The 19,406-nt window shown below is 39.7% G+C and overlaps 1 protein-coding gene across 1 annotated transcript in view; it reads left to right on the top strand.

The window, feature by feature from the left end:
* Nucleotides 1-19,406, top strand: part of LOC141511839 (cytochrome P450 4A6-like) — a 65,450-nt gene that overhangs the window by 33,738 nt on the left and 12,306 nt on the right. The window contains 5 exon segments of the mRNA XM_074220853.1: nucleotides 7,319-7,415; nucleotides 8,858-8,976; nucleotides 10,783-10,916; nucleotides 12,105-12,259; nucleotides 14,270-14,376. Coding sequence (XP_074076954.1) covers nucleotides 7,319-7,415; nucleotides 8,858-8,976; nucleotides 10,783-10,916; nucleotides 12,105-12,259; nucleotides 14,270-14,376 — 612 coding nt within the window.

Here is a 19,406-nt window from a genome sequence, read left to right as displayed (position 1 = left end):
TTGCTAGTCATATATATAGAAAAGTTGAGGATTCATGAGGGTTTATTTTATGTCCTGCAACTTTGCTAAAATTGCTAATTGTTTCCAGTAGTTTTTTGGATGATTTCTTAGGATTCTCTAGGTATACCATCATGTCATCTGCAAAGAGTAAGAGTTTTGTCTCTTCCTTCCCAATTCTAATTCCTTCCATTTCTTTTTCTTCTCTAATTGCTGATGCTAACATTTCTAATATGATATTGAACAGTAGTGGTGATAATGGGCATCCTTGTTTCACCCCTAATTTTATTGGGAATGCCTCTAGCCTCTCCTCATTGAATATAATGCTTGTTGATGGTTTCAGATAGATACTGCTTATTATTCTAAGGAACGGTCCATTTATTCCTACACTCTCTAGTGTTTTTAGTAGCAATGGATGCTGTATTTTGTCAAAAGCTTTTTCAGCATCTATTGATTTGATTATATAATTTCTGATAGGTTTGTTGCTGATATAATTGATTATACTAACAGTTTTCCTAATATTGAACCAACCCTGCATTCCTGGGATGAATCCTACTTGGTCAAAATGTATTACCCTAGTGATAATTTGTAATAATTTTGTTAAGATTTTATTTAAAATTTTTGCATCTATATTCATCATGGAGATAGGTCTATAATTTTCTCTTTCAGAGCAGCTAGGTGGCACAGTGGATAGAGCACCAGCCCTGGAGTCAGGAGTACCTGAGTTCAAATCTGACCTCAGACACTTAATAATTACTTAGCTGTGTGGCCTTGGGCAAGCCACTTAACCCCATTTGCCTTGCAAAAACCTAAAAAATAAAACAACCCCCCCCCCAAAACATATAATGTTCTTTCTCTGTTTTAACTCTTCCTGGTTTACATATCAGCACCCTATTGGTGTCATATGAAGAGTTAGGCAGAGTTCCATCTTTCCCTATTTTTCCAAAGAGTTTGTATATAATTGGAACCAATTGTTCCTTAAATGTTTTGTAGAGTGCACTTGTGAATCCATCAGGCCCTGGAGATTTTTTCTTAGGGGGTTTAATGATGGCTTTTTGAATTTCTTTTTCTGAGATAGAGTTGTTTAGGCATTTAATCTCCTCTTCATTTAACCTGGGAAACTTATATTTTTATAAAGATTTGTCCATTTCACTTAGATTGTCAAATTTATTGGCATAGAGTTGGGTAAAATAATTCCAAATTATTACTTTAATTTCCTCTTCATTGGTGGTGAGTTCACCTTTTTCATTTATGATACTAGCAATTTGGTTTTCTTCTTTCTTTTTTTTATTTAAGGCAAACGGGGTTAAGTCACTTGCTCAAGGCCATACAGCTAGGTAATTATTAAGTGTCTGAGGCTGGATTTGAACTCAGGTACTCCTGACTTTTTTTCCCTCTTCAATGTTTTCAGGTTTTCAGGTTGCCCCCTCCTTAATCTATTCTCGAGGTCAGTGGTTTTGCTGATGAGGTATTTTACATCTATTTTTTAAATTTTTTTAGTTTTGTTTAACAGTCTCTTGCTGTGTCATGAAATCATTAGTTTCCACAGACTCCATTTTTTTTTTTGAGAGGAGTTTTCTTCATTTATCTTTTGCAACTCCTTTTCCAATTGGTCAATTCTATTTTTGAAAGAGCTTTCCATTTGACCAATTGAGGTTTTGAGAGAATTATTTTCTTTTTGAATTTTCCCAATTGAGTATCTGAGAGAGTTATTCTCATTTTTATTTGTCCAATTGAGGATCTGAGAGAATTAGTCTCATTTTGTATTTATCCAATTGTAGTTTCCAATGATTTATTTTCTTGTTGCAAGATGTTAATCTTCTCTTGGTTTTCTTTTCCCAGATTTTCCAATTGATTTTTAAACTCCTTCCTTATTTTTTCAAGGAAGTCTTTCTATGCTGGAGACCACATCATACTCTCCTCAGAGGTTCTAGGTCTCTCTGAGTTAGAGTCTTTTCCTTCCAAGAATTTTTCTATGGATCCACCTTTCTGCTGACCTTTCTTCATTTTGCTAAGACTTTGAGTTGGGGAGGGGCTGGTTTACAGAGGTTTGGTGTTGGTATTCCTAGAGGCTTTATTCACTGACTTCAATATCTCCAACTGGCCAGTAGGGGGTGCTAGATTTGCTCATTGAGTGTAATTTATCAGCCAGTAGGGGGTGCTGGTTGCTTTCTCTGGAGTATCTGTGACCTTGCTTGAGGCCTTCTCCCTTGGCCTGGAGGGAGTGACCGAAGCTGTTAAATACTTTTGTCTTTGCCCTTTGTCTTTACTTTTGTCTTTTGTGCTTTACCCTGAGTCTTCCTATTGCCAGGTGAGGTGCTTCTTCTGCTCACACACCAGTACCTGGGGTAGAAGGTCTGTAATTGTGTTTGTTCTGGGAAGAGGTTTCAGCTGAAATGGAGGCCAGGAGCCCAGGGATGATATCCTGATGCCCACAGCTCTCCTGCACCAGAACTCTCCCCCCAGCCTTTCTGGCAAGCTCCCAAGGGTCAGTGCCAACACCAATGTCTCTGCTCCCTTGTTGACCCAAACTCCCATGGTCGACCAGGCTCTAGCCCCGTTGATCAAGCAGGTCTGGCTCTGGGGCCCTCAGGCTCCTGGGGCTCCAACCCTGCCTCTCATCAAGTTGATCCGAGGCTGATCCGCCCTCTGTGATTTACTCATGACTGCAGAATACAAATCCTGAGGTAGATGTTCTTTCTCCTGGCTTTTATTTCTGGGTTTTGTGGATCAGATTTCTGCTAAGAGGTTTGTTTCATATCATATCTGGGCAAAGATCAGGAGACTTTAGGACCGTGCCTATTTTCCCTCCACCATCTTCGCTGGAAATGTTAAGTAACTTTCCCAGAATCACCCAGATGGTAAATGTTTGAAGTAGGATTCAAATTGATGTCTTCCTGACTCCAAGCCCAGAGTTCTACCCATTGAATGACCTAGATTCCCATGAGAAAGTTCTATGGGAGGTTTAAGGTTCTATTGATCAGAGGGAGAGGGATCATGAAGAGGTGGCAGGCATTGCCCACCCCTAGTCAGATCCCTCCATCGTGAGTCAGATTTGGTCTTCATCAGGTCGATACCCTCCTTGCTGTCTCTATCCCTGCTCCTGTGCCTCAGGGAAGCTCAGGCAGGACTCTGCAGAAGGTTAGCTTCAATTCTTATTTGCTCCCAGAACCCCTGTACCTTCTTGGCTTTTCTATTGATTGATCTGGCCTGGGGCCTCAGTCTCAACTGAAGCAAGTCGTCTGCCTGGCACTGACTCTTGACACCTAGCTGGAGCTCCTTTGCTTCTGAACCCAGGGCCCTCACCTTACATAGATTTCTGGATGCTCTTTGATCTCCAAACTTCAGCAAGAAGCACAGAGCTTCCTTTTTGGCTATTCAAAGAATTACAAGAATGAAGGTTCCAGTCTTACCTAAAGTTTCTGTCTCTCCCCACCCCTCCCTGAAGATCACAGAGCCCTCTACACAGTAGACTCATAATTAGTGTTGTTAATTTAAATTGGACTTTTTTCTTAATTTAAATTTTTAGTTCCAAATTCTCTCCTTCTACTCTCTCTCCAACCATTGAGATGACGAGAAAGCATACCTTTATGCATATGAAGCAAATTAGACTTTTAAATATGGGTAGAAATGCAACAAGTTGGTTGTGGAAGGCATCCCAGTCTTAGGGAATGGGGTGAGCAAAGGTGATGAGAAGGAAGGTTGATTCCAGATTTGAAGGGTTTTGAATATCAAACTAAGTTCTTTCTTTAGAGGCATTAGATTTTAAGGGAGTTGGGCAGAAAAACTGATATAACCATATCTCTGTATATGAAATATGATACTGGTGACCGATGCTGGCAGGGTTGAAAAAAGAGGCAGGAGGTTAGTGTGGACAAGTACTATCAAGAAGATCCTAGGGTGATGACCAAACCAGTAGAGAGGAGGGTATGGAGCCTAAGTTCTTCCATATTTATTTGGCAGCCTTAGGAATCCAAAGCTTGGGACTGATGTATCCAATCAGGACAACTTCAGAATATTGACATCTTATTGGCTTCTTATGTCCCTACCCAGAGTTCATCCATTTATTCACTCAGCAGTCATTTATCTATCTATCTATCTATCTATCTATCTATCTATCTATCTATCTATCTATCTATTTGACTGAGCAGCCCTCTTTTTAATTTGTTTTGAATTTTACAGTTTTCCTCCTAATCTTGCTTACCTCCCCCACCCCCACAGAAGGCAGTCTGTTAGTCTTTACATTGTTTCCATGGTATACATTGATCTAAGTTGAATGTGATGAGAGAGAAATCATATCCTTATGGAAGAAAAATAAGGTATAAGAGATAGCAAAATTACATAAGATAATTTTTATAAAAATCAAAGGTAATAGTTTTTGGTTTTTGTTCAAACTCCACAATTCTTTCTCTGGATAAAAATAGTATTCTCCATCACAGATACCCCAAAATTGTGCCTGATTTTTGCACTGATGGAATGCGCAAGTCCATTAAGGTTGATTATCACGCCCCATGTTGCTATTAGGGTATACAATTCAACAGTTGTGTGGGATAAATGCCACTTAAATATATTTCGGAGATCTCTCAAAGTATGAAGAGAAGGCTTTATTCATTTCTCGAGAAAGGGCCACACTCAATTAGAGAGATTGAGGCAAAAGCAAAAGGCCCAAGAATCACATTTATCCTAACTCACCCCCCCCCCAACTGACCCACCCTTGTTAATGAGGAATGTGGTCTTACAATGTAAACATGAAAACTACCCTAGGGAAAGGGGCATAGAATTCAAAGAAAGCAAACTAATCTAGGGAAAAGAACATAAAATTCGAACCAAACCAGATTATCTCTTTAGTCCCAGGAATTGAATGATTCTCTAGACATCAACAGATAAGATGAAGTCAGTTGACTCCTCACCAATACCCCAGGAGTTTGCTTTGTCAAGAAGGGGCACATAGCTAACCAGATTCAATCTATAATATTTTACTGAAGAAATCTCAGACTTTATTCCACTCAACAGTCATTTATTAATCACCTACTATTTGCCATATATTGTGCTTGGCACTAAATATACTAAATAAAAATAAACTCTTATCTCTCAATGAGTTTCTATTGTAAGACAGGAGACAGCATCTATATCTGTGTCTATGTCTATATCTATCTATCTATCTATCTACCTATGAGAAACTGAATGGTGGGGAGGTAGGGAAAGCGGGGAACAGGAAAACAATCAATCTAGAAGCTGAAACTTGCTCTGAGTCTTGAAGGAATGTATAACTCTTAAGTGACACAACGAGATGCCATATAAAGGAAACACATTTAGGAATTGCCAGACAAACCTCTTCTTTCATTAAAGAGCTGAATTTTATTAATAACACTGTAATAAAAGGGAGCATCAAGATTCACCTAATCCCTTGCTTCCCCATATCTTGATGTTAGTTCTTGGCTGCTGCTTCTCTCAAAATTCATATGAATGTTCCTCTTCTTTCTCTAAGAGGCATTGTTGCTCATCAGACTCCTTCTCTGGATAGGAGGTTCCATCTCTGAATTTTCAAACTTTGGGCAACTTGTGAGACAGAACAATGCAAGAGCTTCCCTTCTCAGACTTGGTTAAATTCTGGTGTGCTACTGTTGAAGCAATCCTTTTCTTCTACCTAGAAGCCAGGAGTTTAGGAATGATACTGACCATAATGATCTGATGATCTCAAGGACCCCTCACCCCATTATTGTTGTCTTTTGGACTGTGGAAGTCAACTCTTAGGCCTCTGATTTCTGACTTGTGCTCAGGAAGGGGAGAAAAAGAGAAAAGTTATCTAAGAATTTGAAAAATATCTGATCAGGTTACTCATAAATTACAACAATTCCTCTCTCCCTCTCCTGCTCCCCAGCCCCCTCCCAAGTTATGTAATTATCTTGAAAGAAGGGTAAAGGTGACAAAGGAGTGAAAAAAAAAGAATGATTTTCATAATCTGGCACAAAGGGTAATTCCTCCACTCTGGACAAAGTCTGTTGTAATTCAATCATTCATTCCTGACTGTGACTTTGGGAACCTAGTCCATCAGGTTTTCTTTGTAGAGGTTCTGGGGTGGTTTGCCATTTCTTGCTTCACTGGATTAGGGCAATTAGTAATTAAGTGACTTGCCTACAATCATGTAGCTAGTAAGTATCTGAGGTTACATTTGAACTCAGGTCATCCTTACTCTAGGGTTCAGTGTTGTATCCACTGAGTTACCAAACTATCTCTTCATCAGTCTAAGTCAATCCATTTGATGACTGAATTTCCCTAATTAATGTTCTTTAAACTCTTCCCTCCCCCACCTCCCAAATTTATAGTTGCAGCAAATCTAACCACTCTCTCTGATAGCTCTCTGAGGGACCTGGGAAAGCTCCAGCATCACGAAATCTACCTAGTGCTCCAGGTGCCTTCTTCATTGAGAGTTCCTCATTGAGACACAATCAAAACCCAGTCTTTTGTGAGGGTGCTGAGGTTTCAAGGTTAGGAAGGTGCTGAACTCATAAAGACCCCTACCTTATATTTCCGCAAAGCCAACAAACTAACCTTTGGAAAATCACTCCGAAAAGCTTATTTTTGCCTTGGTTCTTGCAAAGGCTATTTTTCAATCCACAACCAATAATTAGGAAAGAAAAGTAAAAATAAGTAATAGTAGAATGGTCAACTAACAAGAAAGGAAAAATAGGCAGGATAAGAGGGAAAAGCCCCCATTCTTTCCTTCCATAATGAAAAGGAGTCAGCCAATAAATTTTTCTTTCTTAAACATGCGATATGTTTGTCACTTTGCTAAATGCTAGGAAATACAAAAAGAGGCAAAAGACAGTCTCTATCCTCAAGGAGTTTCTAGTCTAATGGGGGAAGACAACAGGCACACAACTATGTACAAACTATAGAGAGGATAAATCAATAAATAAATAACCAACCCCTCTCTCAACTTTAGTTTCCTTATATGTAAAATGGGATAAGAAGCATCTATTTCCATAGGATTATAAGGATCAATTGAGACAACATTATAGAAGCCTAAACTGGCAGCTGTTATTAGTATTGAATAAATAAGTCAGTTGATCAATCCAGGAGGTCCTAAGTTTCTATCAGTACTGAGACTGAACCAGGAGCAGGGGACACAGAGAACCCTTGCATCTACTCTTGTTGCCCTTTCAGTGACTGAGAGATGTAATCTGGTGAGATTGCAATGACTAATTCCACAGATTAACTCACCCATTCAGCTCTTAGACACACTGGGTGTCACCTATGGGTGGTTCTATTGCGGTATCAGACGGCAGAAGAATTAAAGGTAACAGCAACTTGGGCATAGAAATTCCCCTGTGCTTTTCCCTGGTGGTTCTCTGGGTTCATGGCAGTTCTGCAAATCTATGATCCTGACTACATGAAAATTCTACTGGGCAGATCAGGTAAGAAGAGCACCCCTCCATGGCCTCTACTCCTTGTGGGGGGTATCCTCTCATTTCCTTTCCCTTAGGCATCCTCCTCAAAGAATCCATCTGGAATCCCCTAATAATTTTCTGCTTAATCTCCATTACTCTACCCCCTCTGATTTTCTTCTACTGCACAATCCTTCCCAGCCTTACAGGTAATTACCCCAAGAATTGGTCCTGTCTGCCCCAGAGAGTTTCTATAAAAAAAGGGGAGTTTGGAATGGGCTGCCTTTGGGATCAAGTGTACCCCTTTTTCTGTGTTTCAAATCCAAAAGCTAATTCACTCTACAGATTCTTGGTCCCCTGGATCAGCATGTTCAATTCCCTCCAAGAGTTTAAGGACCTCCCACTTGCTACTCTGTGTTCCTTATTCTTCTCCTATATCATCCTCTACCCCCTGCCACCATCTTGCCCTGGTCTCTCATTCAGCCTTGCTGGATTGTTGTCCCATTCTCCTAACCAATCTCCCTGCCTGCTGCCTGTCCTCTCTCCAATCCTGCTTCCCCTTGCTCAGAAGCCTTCCTTGGCTCCCCACTGAGGATTTGTGAAGATGCTATGAGACAATATTTGTATGGTGCCTGACATATGATAAGGCACTTGATAAATGGCTTGTTTCTTCTCTCTGCCCTCCTCACTCCAGGGTAAAGTTCACATTTCCCAGACCTCCCATAGAATCCAGCCCTAACATCCTTTCTATCTCATATAGTCCAATTCTCCCTCTCACATACTCTACTACTCCAGTCATATGACCCCTTTCATTATCCCTTGGACAGCACTTGGATTTTCTCATTAAAGTAGTTATATCCATCCCTTTTCCTGAAATATTATTTATTCTTCTCCTCCTCTCCATCCCCTGCCCAATCCCACATCTCTAGTTGCAGAAGACACAATTCTTTTATTTAATCATTTATTTATTCTACAAGTATAACCTGGGCTCCTATGATGTTCAAGATGGGCAGGGGGCATGTATGTGTGTATGTACATTGTGTGTATGTGTGTGTGTGTGTATGTGTGCGTGTGTGTGTGTATGGAAATACTCATGGTTTCATTTCAATTTCTTAGAGAAATCACAGTTTCTTAGAAAAGATATGGGATGTATCATGATCCATGTTAGGTAGAATGTAGGAAGAGCTGAAGGAGAGTGTTGGATAGGCATAGAGGATAAGAGGAATCAGGGAATGGAGCCTCTTGCAGGCAGGTCACATGATACCTGGTCCTTGGATGGTAGGTAGAATTTTAACAGAGATGGGAAGAAGGTATTCCAAGTTTATAGAATAGTGTCAGTGATAGGAACATGTTCATTTTTCTTTGGAGAATCTTCCCATGTGTTCCCTCTCCTCAGGCCATGGGCCACCAAGACACTTGGGGCCCTCTCCATGCCTAATCTTTGACCTTTTGTCTATATCTTCTGGGCTCAGGGAAAGAACTACTGATCCTGAATGGGCCAGTCTGGTTCCAGCACAGGTGGCTTCTAATGCCCACCTTCCATCATGACATCCTGAAGCCTTATGTGGCATTAATGGCTTACTCTGTCCAAGTGAGTCTCCTCCATGAGCATCCATGTGCACAGATGGGCATATATAGACCCTACTCATACTCACACATGCATGTATGCATGGCCCATGTCTTATGATACTTCATAGAATCCAAGAGCTGGAAGGGACCAGAGGCCAGCTAGCCCACCTCCCATATCTGTACTCAAAGTCCTGCTACAAAATCCATCAAGAGGCTCCCCAGCCTCTTCCACTTCCATTCGGGAGGGAGTGTTTTTTGACTTCCTCCTGAGCTCATCCACTACCCTTTGGAACTGCCACTGTATACCCTCAGAAAGTGTCTCCATGTAACACACCTCTGTGGTGGAGGAGCAGGGTTTTTGGGGGGTGGTCATTCCCCATCCCTTCTTCCTCAAATGATGCTTCTCATATTTTTTTGAACTTCTCTGGGTTTTAGGGAACTGTTCATGGATTGTCCCCAGTCCAGGGGAGAGGAAGGTTATGGGAGACAGAAAACAAGTGGGAGCTAGTGTCAATGCTTTTCTCCAGTTCCAAAAGACTCAATCAGAGGTGTTGACTCAATGGTACACACTCTGAGCCCTGAGCTGTCTCCCATTCCTCCTCATCTCTAGCTTTCTTGTGCTTTCAGCTAAATTCCCACTTTCTTTAGGAAACCTTTCTCAATCCCCTTAATGCTTTCCTTCTGTTAATTATCTCCAATTTATTCCATCTATTGCTTTTTTGTATGGAGTTGTCCACAGGTATGCTCCTTGAAAGCAGAGACTGGATTTTTTTTCCCCTTTGTGCTTAGAATACAATAGGTGCTTAATAAATCTTAGTGTGAGGAACTCCTCTCACAAAGGATGAGAACTGAGAAAAAACAATTCAATTTAACATTAAAGAGATTATTGATTACTTTGGAGAGATCATTTTCTGAGCTGAGTGTGGTAGGCATTGAAGCCTGGTTATAAGGGGTTTGAGAAGAGACTAGAAGATGAGACCTGGTCAGACACAAGCCTAAAAAAGATAACTTGATTAAAAGTATTTATAAAATGAGTAATCTATCCAAGGCCCAGAGATGGCTCCTTTATAATCTAGTCTGGGGAGGTCAAATGAACAAAAGCTTGATTCAAAGATCAAGGAACAAGACTAGCAATGACAGTGATTGTTCTCAGAGTGGGGTGATTTGCTTCAGGAGGTACTGTTCTTTCCTGGATGTCTAAAAGTAGAGAATGAATGATTAGATAAAGGCATCCTTGATTAGGTGTGGCTTGAACCAGATGCCTCTCTCAATTCTGACATTCCCTTTTTAATGACTCCCCTCTTCCCCTCTCCTCCCCAGTTCTTAGGGTCTGTGTCTCTGAGCTAATGAAAGGGACCAAGAACAAAAAAATCCTGACAAAGTATTATGAGGAACTTGAGGAAATGTAATCATTTTTTTTTCCCTGTGGGGCTGGATGGAGGATTTTTTGAGGAGACTTGTCATCTGAGCTGGGCTTGGAAGGAAACTTTGGAGTGGAATCCTTTCCAGGTCTGGTGAATGGTATCAGCACAATCCAGAGTCAGGTGAGGGTGGGACAGAGTAGAGTATGGAATATCCAGTTTTCTCAGAATGGAGAAAGGGGGAAAGGGGTTTATTTTCATGTGGCAGGGGAGCCATGCATGCTGAGAACCTGTGCTGCCTTCTGCTCCAGAATAAATGGGAGAAGTTCACCACTCAGGGCTACAGCCTAGTCTTTTTTTTTTTTTATTTTGGCAAGGCAAATGGGGTCAAGTGGCTTGCCCAAGGCCACACAGCTAGGTGATTATTAAGTGTCTGAGACTGGATTTGAACCCAGGTACTCCTGACTCCAAGGCCAGTGCTTTATCCACTACACCACCTAGCCACCCCTTACAGCCTAGTCTTTGAACATGTTAGCCTGATGACCTTGGACACCCTCATGAAATGTGCTTTCAGTCACCAGAGCAACTGCCAGATCAAGAGGTCAGTGATGGCCAAATTGGCCACTGTTACCAAATGAATGAAAAGAAAAACTTGCTAGAGTGAGACAAAATCGTACATTTATTCACGAACCTTGGAAGATACATCTTACGGGACACGGGTACCTCACCTAGGCATGAGACACGAATTAGTCTTGGAACTTCAGGTAATTTATGGTCTTCAGAAACTCTTTCCCCTCCCTCTTGGAAATTCATAGGCTCTCAGAGTTTGAGTTACAATCTAAGAGGTCCACCCATTCCATGACATGCCCCTAATATGATCCCCACATATGCTAATGAACCCCACACAGGGGGGTATGTGGGTTAAAATTCAATTACCTAATTGTGCAAACTCAATTGCATTAGGTCAAGATCTCTAGGGCACTCTTGACCAGTTGAGAACTGGTTTGGGGTTTGGTATCCCTGGAATGGGATTAGGAAAACTCTCCCAGTCTTGTGATTGGCTGGGCCATTCCCCCTTTGTAAGGGATTCCCTAAGGGCTCCCCTCCACACCCTGTGAAGACCAACACCCTACATTCCTCACAGCCACACTTCATAGGTACTAACAGATCCTGGTCACTGTTTTTTCTTCTTTTAAACTTCAGTTCACTCACCACCTCCTATGGGAAACCACCTGCTGCATCTCCCCCTGCCTTCTATGACCATGCTGTCCCTCTTCCTAAGCCACCCCTAGCCCACTCTAGCTTGAGTTTTCTTTGTTCAGGGCAAAGACTGGTTCATTTTTTGTTACCTTCATGCATATCCTTAGGACCTGGTGCATCACAAGCCCTTGATAAATGTCTCTTGAATTGAATTTCATCTTTGGGTAGTCAAGAGGTAGTGTGAGACAATGGCTTGAGCTGATCTTACAATCAGTAAGATATGAAATCAAGCCCAGCTTCTGACATGAAATGGTTGCCACCTCACCTCTCAATGCTCAGATTTGTCCAAATTTTAGTCAATGTGTTGACCTGCATTGGTAGAGGGACTTCCCACACTAGAGAATAGTTTGCAATGTCCATGAAATGATAATACTACTAATGGCTTGAATTTATATGAACTTTATATGTTACCTCATTTTATCATTCTAGGCCCAATCCCTGTTTCTGTTTCCTTGTCAGACAAAATGCTCTTTCCCAGTTCTGGCTGGCCTGGGTCCATAACCCTGCCTGCTTTCCTTCTTTGCTGCAGGAATGCTGACTACTATATCCAGGCTGTGTGGGAACAGACAAGTTTGATATTTGCTTGGATTCGATATGCCCTTTATCACAATGACCTCATCTACTGGTGCAGTCCCAAGGACTATCAGGCCTACTAATTTGCTCACCAGGCCCATGAGCACACAGGTACTGCTTGCTTCTGCCTGCTGTCTGCCAGGCAAAAGTAACTTGTTCTTTTAATAAAACATTGCAGGATCTCAGAAGGGGTAAGATTCCACCCAATGACAGAACCTCCTTCTCCAGTGTCCCTGGGAGGCTCTATTTGACTTTGGTGGGGACATCATGGGCTTCTAGGCTGTCCTATTGCTTATCATAATAATGTTTTTGTCCTTTATTTTTGAAGAAGACCGTGACATCAGGGAGGTGATGCCATGACAAACATATGAATTGGATTTGAGTGAGGGTGTACTGTCTCCCCCAGTAGCCAGATATGAAGCAGGATGACTGGAGATGACCCAAATGTGAGGCAGTTGGGGTTAAGTGACTTGCCCAAGATCACACAGCTAGTAAAAGTCAAGTGTCTGAGGCTGGATTCAAATTCTTGTCCTCCTGGCTCTAAGACCAGTGCTCTATCCATCTGGCTACCCCTATTGCTTATCATGAACTTCAATGAGGACTCCTCTGACATCTACTCAGTGTTCCTAGTTCTACATTCTAGGATCAAGAAGAATCTATAGCACAGACCTTTAGTTGGAGATCTAGACAGTCAGTGATCCTATTCTCCCTGAACCTTCTTTTCTCCAGAGTAAGCATCTGATGGCACTTGATCCTCTCATGATTTACTCAGTTTTTTATTTCCCCAGAGAGAATATCTTATTCTTCTCCTCCCCCCTTCCCCACTGAGCCCAATACAGGTCTGAACACACAGGAGACTCTGGAAAAGATTTATAGTCACAGAAATGAGGTTTGGTTCATCTGGTCATGAAAAATCTCCTAGAGTTGAGTGAGTGACTTTTGTCTGTCTCAGAAGGAAGAGCTCTCTTTAAATAATCAAATCTTCTGGGTTGTTGGTATTGGATGAACAGCAAACAATTTCTTGCTGATAACTAAAGTTGTTGCAGTATATAAAGTCTATGATTATGTGTAATTGTTTATTTGACTATGTCCTACACTGGTTCAAGAAGAGGTCAATGCCCACTTAAAGTCTATTCAGCTCTGAAATTCTATCATTCAGATACAACTATACTCAGTCATCACACAAATGGTGCATAATAAATACTTTTTGCAATGATACATTGATGGACACATCCAGCTTTACATAATTGTGTGACCAGAATCTCAAGCTCAGTGTCATAAGACTCTTCCCATTGGTGGGGACTGATTGATAAGTGCTCAGTTTCTGTAAGAGGGCAAGTACTTGGGAGAACATAGGGATTCTTGGTCTTCTAGCTTCTAATTTAGAAATACATCTGGTTTCAGATTTTTCTTTGGGGATCTCTCCACCCATGCCACTGAATTGGAGACTCTGGTTCCATTCGTCCACTGTTGTACACATATATTTATGAAGACACATACTTGCTCATACACTCAGACACACTCAACTCACATTAATAGGAATAAGCAAACAAAAATTAATTAAGCTTTTAATATTGGTCACAGAGCTAAACCTTTGACATTAAAAAGACAAGCAAACATTGTTCTTACTTTCAAGGAGAATATGCATTTGTAATGATGTACATGATATACATAGGATAAACAGGAAGTAATTTCAGTAATTTAGAATTTAGAATTCTAATCTCAAATATAATCTCTCTTGAACACACACACACACACACCCTGCACAATCTCACTCCTGACCCTTCTTAATGGAGGGGAGATGGAAGTGTGAGAGGTTATAGGAACATAGCTTGAGAAGGATAAGGGACTTTAGAAGTCATTGAATCCAACCTGCTCATTTTGCAGAAGAGGAAACTGAGACAGACGGGTAAAGTGACTTGTCCAGGGTCACACAGCTAGACCGTATCCAAAGCAGGATTGGGACTTAGTTCTTGATTTCAAGTCCAGGGCTCTCTTCACCATGGAAGAAGTTGTCTGTGGGTGTTGAAGGCTCACTCTTTCCTGAGGGCATTGAAGATTCACTATTTCCTGAGGGAGCTTGGTCTCAATAGTCCATGACCATGAAACACTTTCCTACAGATAAGGTGATTAGGAAAAGGAAGCAGCATCTTCAGCAGGAAGAAGGCTTGGAGGCTGTCTTGAAGAAATGATACTTGTATTTCCTGGATATCCTCCTTTGTGTAAAGGTGAGAGTTGGCCAAGCTGGTTGGCTGCCTCTTGGCAGGAGGAAAATAGTTCCCCATCCTTTCTTCCCTCTTATTTTTTGGTGCTTTTCCTTTTTCCCTATGTTGATGTCCCCAGAGACACTGGGACTAGATTGAGATTGTGTAACCCTATGGATGTATTCATCCTGATTTGGTGGTGGGACTGGAGGTGGGCTACAAGACCATTCTTTTTTTTTTTTTGGCAAGGCAATGGGGTTAAGTGTCACACAAGTACCCAAGGTCACACAATTATATGGGACCTTTAATAACTGATCTTAAGACAGTTATGATCTACCCTCTTAGGAACAGCCACTCACCATCATGAAGAGCTCCCAGGACCATGAGCTAATTTTAATACCTGAGTTCCCCTGACCACCAGGGGATTAATTTAGCTTAGGAAAGAAAAGAAACATGTGTACACTTGGGTGGTGATGCTAGCAGGACAACTAGCAGAGTTGTTTATTGATAATATCAGACGGTTCTTTATAGCAGGTAACCACAAAATTAGCATACAGGATAAAAAATGATGTTTCTAAAACTAGTGCAGGAAGTGACCTAGCAGGATGTAATCCAGGTCAAGAAGTTCAGGTATAGGACTATCATACAAGTGAGGCCATAGATAACACAGTTGTGTTATCATAGCAGAGTTCCAGGGAGAGCCTTCAGCTTGAGGGTCACCTAAGCCTGGGCTTTTAGTCATAACTGACTTTATAACCCAAACTCACCTGAGCAGCTCTCAACGCTTCCCCCTTTCCTGTTTATACAACAAATTCACAGTTGCCCCACGCGATGTTCAACCTGGGTTACACGATTCTGAATTCTATTGATAGCATATATAGTAGCTTTGGTTACAGAAAACAATACTTTGATTAAACTTGGAAAACAACAAAGTAGAAATATCAAGAGAATCAATATAAGACACAATTGTATAATACTCGGGGTCCGATGCTTGAAGAAGGTGGGATGTTGAAACCATTTAATTATCTTAGCGATTGTCTTTTCAGGAACCAAGTCTCACTGGGAAGTTTCTTGGATGTCTTTAGCCAACTTATTCAAATCATCAGTACCAAAAGATATAGTCAAATTCCCAAACAATCTATTAAGATGATTCCTATCCTTATTCAATTCCCATTGAGTATCATTATACTCCAGGCTGATCACACAAATTCACATGTAGCCATATTCACAACTAACTATCTGTCTAAGCTCTACCATATCCAATTCATCTCCTATAGAAGCTATTGTCTTCTTCAAACCCTCTAATATTTGCAAAAACTGCTTATCAATATCTAATTGTTTTTTGGAAGCCCAAACTTATATTTTTACTAAGTTCCTCTAAATAATGTGCTTGAACTACTTCATTTTGTACATAAGATATAGACAGGACAAGTGATACAGATGAGGTTATAAGAGATACAAGCATAATAACTCCAACTACAAAAAACCCAATACATCTCTAAAACCTTCCAGATGGAAAGTTCTCCTGCCATTGAATTAATTCAACAAAAACATGATCAGCACTGGATTTGTACCATCCTTTGGTTTTTAACATCTTGAATGTGAAATCCACACTCTTACTTAGAACAAAGATAATTTTAAAAATGAGAGACAAACAACAAACGATCAATATCATAATTACAACAAAGCTGAAAACAGAAATAATACCATGTAACCATGTACCAATTGTAAGGAGTAGAAGGGTTAATTGATCAGTCCTATGATTACCTTCATATATATATATATATATATATATATATATATATATATATATATGTATGTATGTATATATGTCCAGGCAATCCAGGGTGGGAATTTATATGCTCAGTAAAAAAGGCATTGTATCTATTTCTAATAACTTACAGTAATTCTTTAAAGAGTTGATATAATACTACATCAGTGCTATGATTAATAAAGGCTGTTTCTATGCATCTGGCAACATCATAATTATACTTACTATCTGTACAAATATTAAGGAGTTGTGGCCATTCTCTTATTACTAATAATATAGTATATAATTCATTCTTATGTGTTGATGTCAAAGGAGTATGTAATTTCTTTTCTATTATTACATATATGCTTGGACCTACAGTTTTAGAATAAGGTCTATCACATTATTTAAAAATTTCAGGGAACCCAAAGGGTCATAACCTCTAATATTTTCCCTTATTATCTCTACAAAGCAATCAATTACTAATTCTAGGCTCAGATTTGCTTACAGTAAAATTGCTTATATAGAGAAAACTAGATCACATAACTTTTTCAACATTTTGCTCATCAGAAAATCACCTAACTATGGATTACAATATTCCTATCATCTTTCAAAAGTCCCTCACATATACTCAACATTATTGGAAATAATTGCAGTTAAGGTATACTTGGCAATCTCTTATACACTCTTCTTCTGAGTTTACCATTTTACTTCTTTAAAATTGAACAATTAACTCTTAACCTGTGTGAAACATAAGATCTCCAGGCTGACATCTCATTCTCCTAAAGCAAAAACAAAACAAGTTCTCTTAAAGATGACTTTAGACCTGAATATCTTTCACATGCAAATTTCTTTCACATCTTTGTATTATAAGCTTTTTTCCTCTTATTCCAAATACACTTCTATTTTCAAAAAGAAAATAAGATTCTCTATGAATTTAGCTTTAAATATATATATATATATATATATATATATATATATTCAAAAAAACTAATGTAATTTTTTACCAAAGCCAGTGTTACAAGATACATACATACATACATACATATATACAAGGTATTATCTAATTTTATTATAACAAATCTTTACAAATGTGATGGATGACACTTTCATTCATATTTTGCTATTGTAACACAATTTTAAATTTTCAAAAAATTGTTTGAATTTATTCTTATACAAAGTTTACCAATTATACATAACACATTTTCAATTTTAAGTATATTCCTTTTACTCCCTAAAACTTTCCAGTAAAAAAATTCTTAAGACCAGATGCTTCTAAAAATTTTTATGATTATAAGATTTTCTTTATAGTACTCTTAATAATTGTATACTTTCCAAAGCTTATATTAAAAATTACCTTAGATTATTTTCCTTTTCAAAATATAAAAATTTGCAATTTTTTTTTTAGGTTTTTGCAAGGCAATGGGGTTAAGTGGCTTGCCCAAGGCCACACAGCTAGGTAATTAATTAAGTGTCTGAGGCTGGATTTGAACTCAGGTACTCCTGACTCCAGGGCCGGTGCTCTATCTACTGCTCCAGCTAGCTGCCCCATGCAAATTTTTCTTATCTGTATCAGAACTATTCTAATTTCTCAATACTGTAACTTAAGAGCTTTCTATCCTCACTGACAAAATGCTGTTATGGGAATTAAAGATTTCCCACATTTTGTGATATCAAGGTAGTATGTACTAATTCTTTACCTATACAGTTTATCATTCTTCGGTCACCCCAAATTTTTCAAATACATGATCTATACCCCCTTTTCTAGCAATTATAAAGCTTGATTAAGAGCACATAACTCAGAAGTCTGTGCTAACAAAGGTTTTGGCAGAGTCCCAGCCTCTATCGAGGCCATTCTGACCCTATCTATTTTAGCATTCTCATTAATTCTTTTTCCTCCCATGACTCTGGAGGAACCAAAAAACATTATAACTGAAAAAAAATATTATCTTTTACAAATCCCTTAATTCAGTTACATGTATTTTCAGATAATTTTGTACAGAGGATTACACATTATAGACACCCAAATTGAATAAACAGTTAACATTTACCTAGCAATTGCAGTCATATCAAACTTTTCACTTTATGGGGATTATTACTTTTACAATAAATTCGCTGCCAGATATTGCAAAAGTGGCAGTTTAATGCAATTTTCAGATTATCCCTTCATTTAAACACATGTTTTTGTTTTTTTTAAAATTAATTAATTTATTCTTATTTTGTACAAATAATTTTTTTATACATTAATAAAATATTCTTGTTTAAGAGCAAACATAATATCCCCTCCCCCCAAAATATAGACCTGAATGAGCGATAAAGGGGTGAGAAAAAATTAAAATAAAAAAATAATAGTAATAATTGTAGGTATGGCCAGGTGGCGCAGTGGATGGAGCACCGGCTCTGGATCCAGGAGAACCTGAGCCCAAATCCAGCCCCATACACCCAACAATCACTCAGCTGTGTTTCCCCATGCAAGTCACCCAACCCCATTTCCCTGCAAAAACAAAAAAAAAAAAGACCCAAAATAAAATAAAATAGTAATAATAATAATAGTAGTAGGGGCAGCCAGGTGGTGGACAGAGCACTGGCCCTTGAGCCAGGAGCACCCAGGTCCAAATCTGGCTTCAGACACCCATCAATCACCCATCTATGGGCCCCAGGCAGGCCACCCAGCCCCATTTGCCTTGCAATCCCACCCCCCCCAAATAATAATAATGAAAAAATGTGCTTCAATCTGTGTTCCAACACTACCAGCTCTGTTGCAGGTGGATCACAATTTTTATGATAAGTCCATCACAAAAGTTACTTCCATATTTTTCCAACCGTTGCTATTGCTAATCACAACTCCCTCCATTCGTGCTTCTCCACTACCATTTACTATATTTTCTCTCTCCTTTCACTCTGACTCTGCTGTAGGGTTAGCTGAGTGGCGCAGCAGACAGATCCCTGGGCCCTGGGGCCAACAGGCCCAGCATCCACTAGGCCCTAGGGTCCTGGACAGGCCATCCAATCCCAGCCCCATGCAAGAAGTAAAAAAGAAAATGTGTTATATCTGACCACTCTCCCTCCATGGTCCATCCTCTCCTCCATTACTCACATCCCCCCCTTCCCCCGTCCCCCTTCTCTCTTTCTTATTTCAGATGCCTATACCCCATTGAGTGTATATATATATATATATATATGCTGTTTCCTCTCCTAGCCACCTCTGATGAGAGTGAAGATTCTCTCATTCCCCTTGCCTTCCCCCTTCCATATCATTGCAAAGGAGAGGAGGAATAAGCTAACATATTTCATATAATAATAT

This window comes from Macrotis lagotis, chromosome 2, assembly GCF_037893015.1.
Source record: "Macrotis lagotis isolate mMagLag1 chromosome 2, bilby.v1.9.chrom.fasta, whole genome shotgun sequence".
In the NCBI taxonomy this organism is placed as follows: domain Eukaryota; kingdom Metazoa; phylum Chordata; class Mammalia; order Peramelemorphia; family Peramelidae; genus Macrotis; species Macrotis lagotis.
The sequence above is the reverse complement of the archived record's forward strand: the minus strand, read 5'-3'. Positions and strand labels throughout refer to the sequence as shown.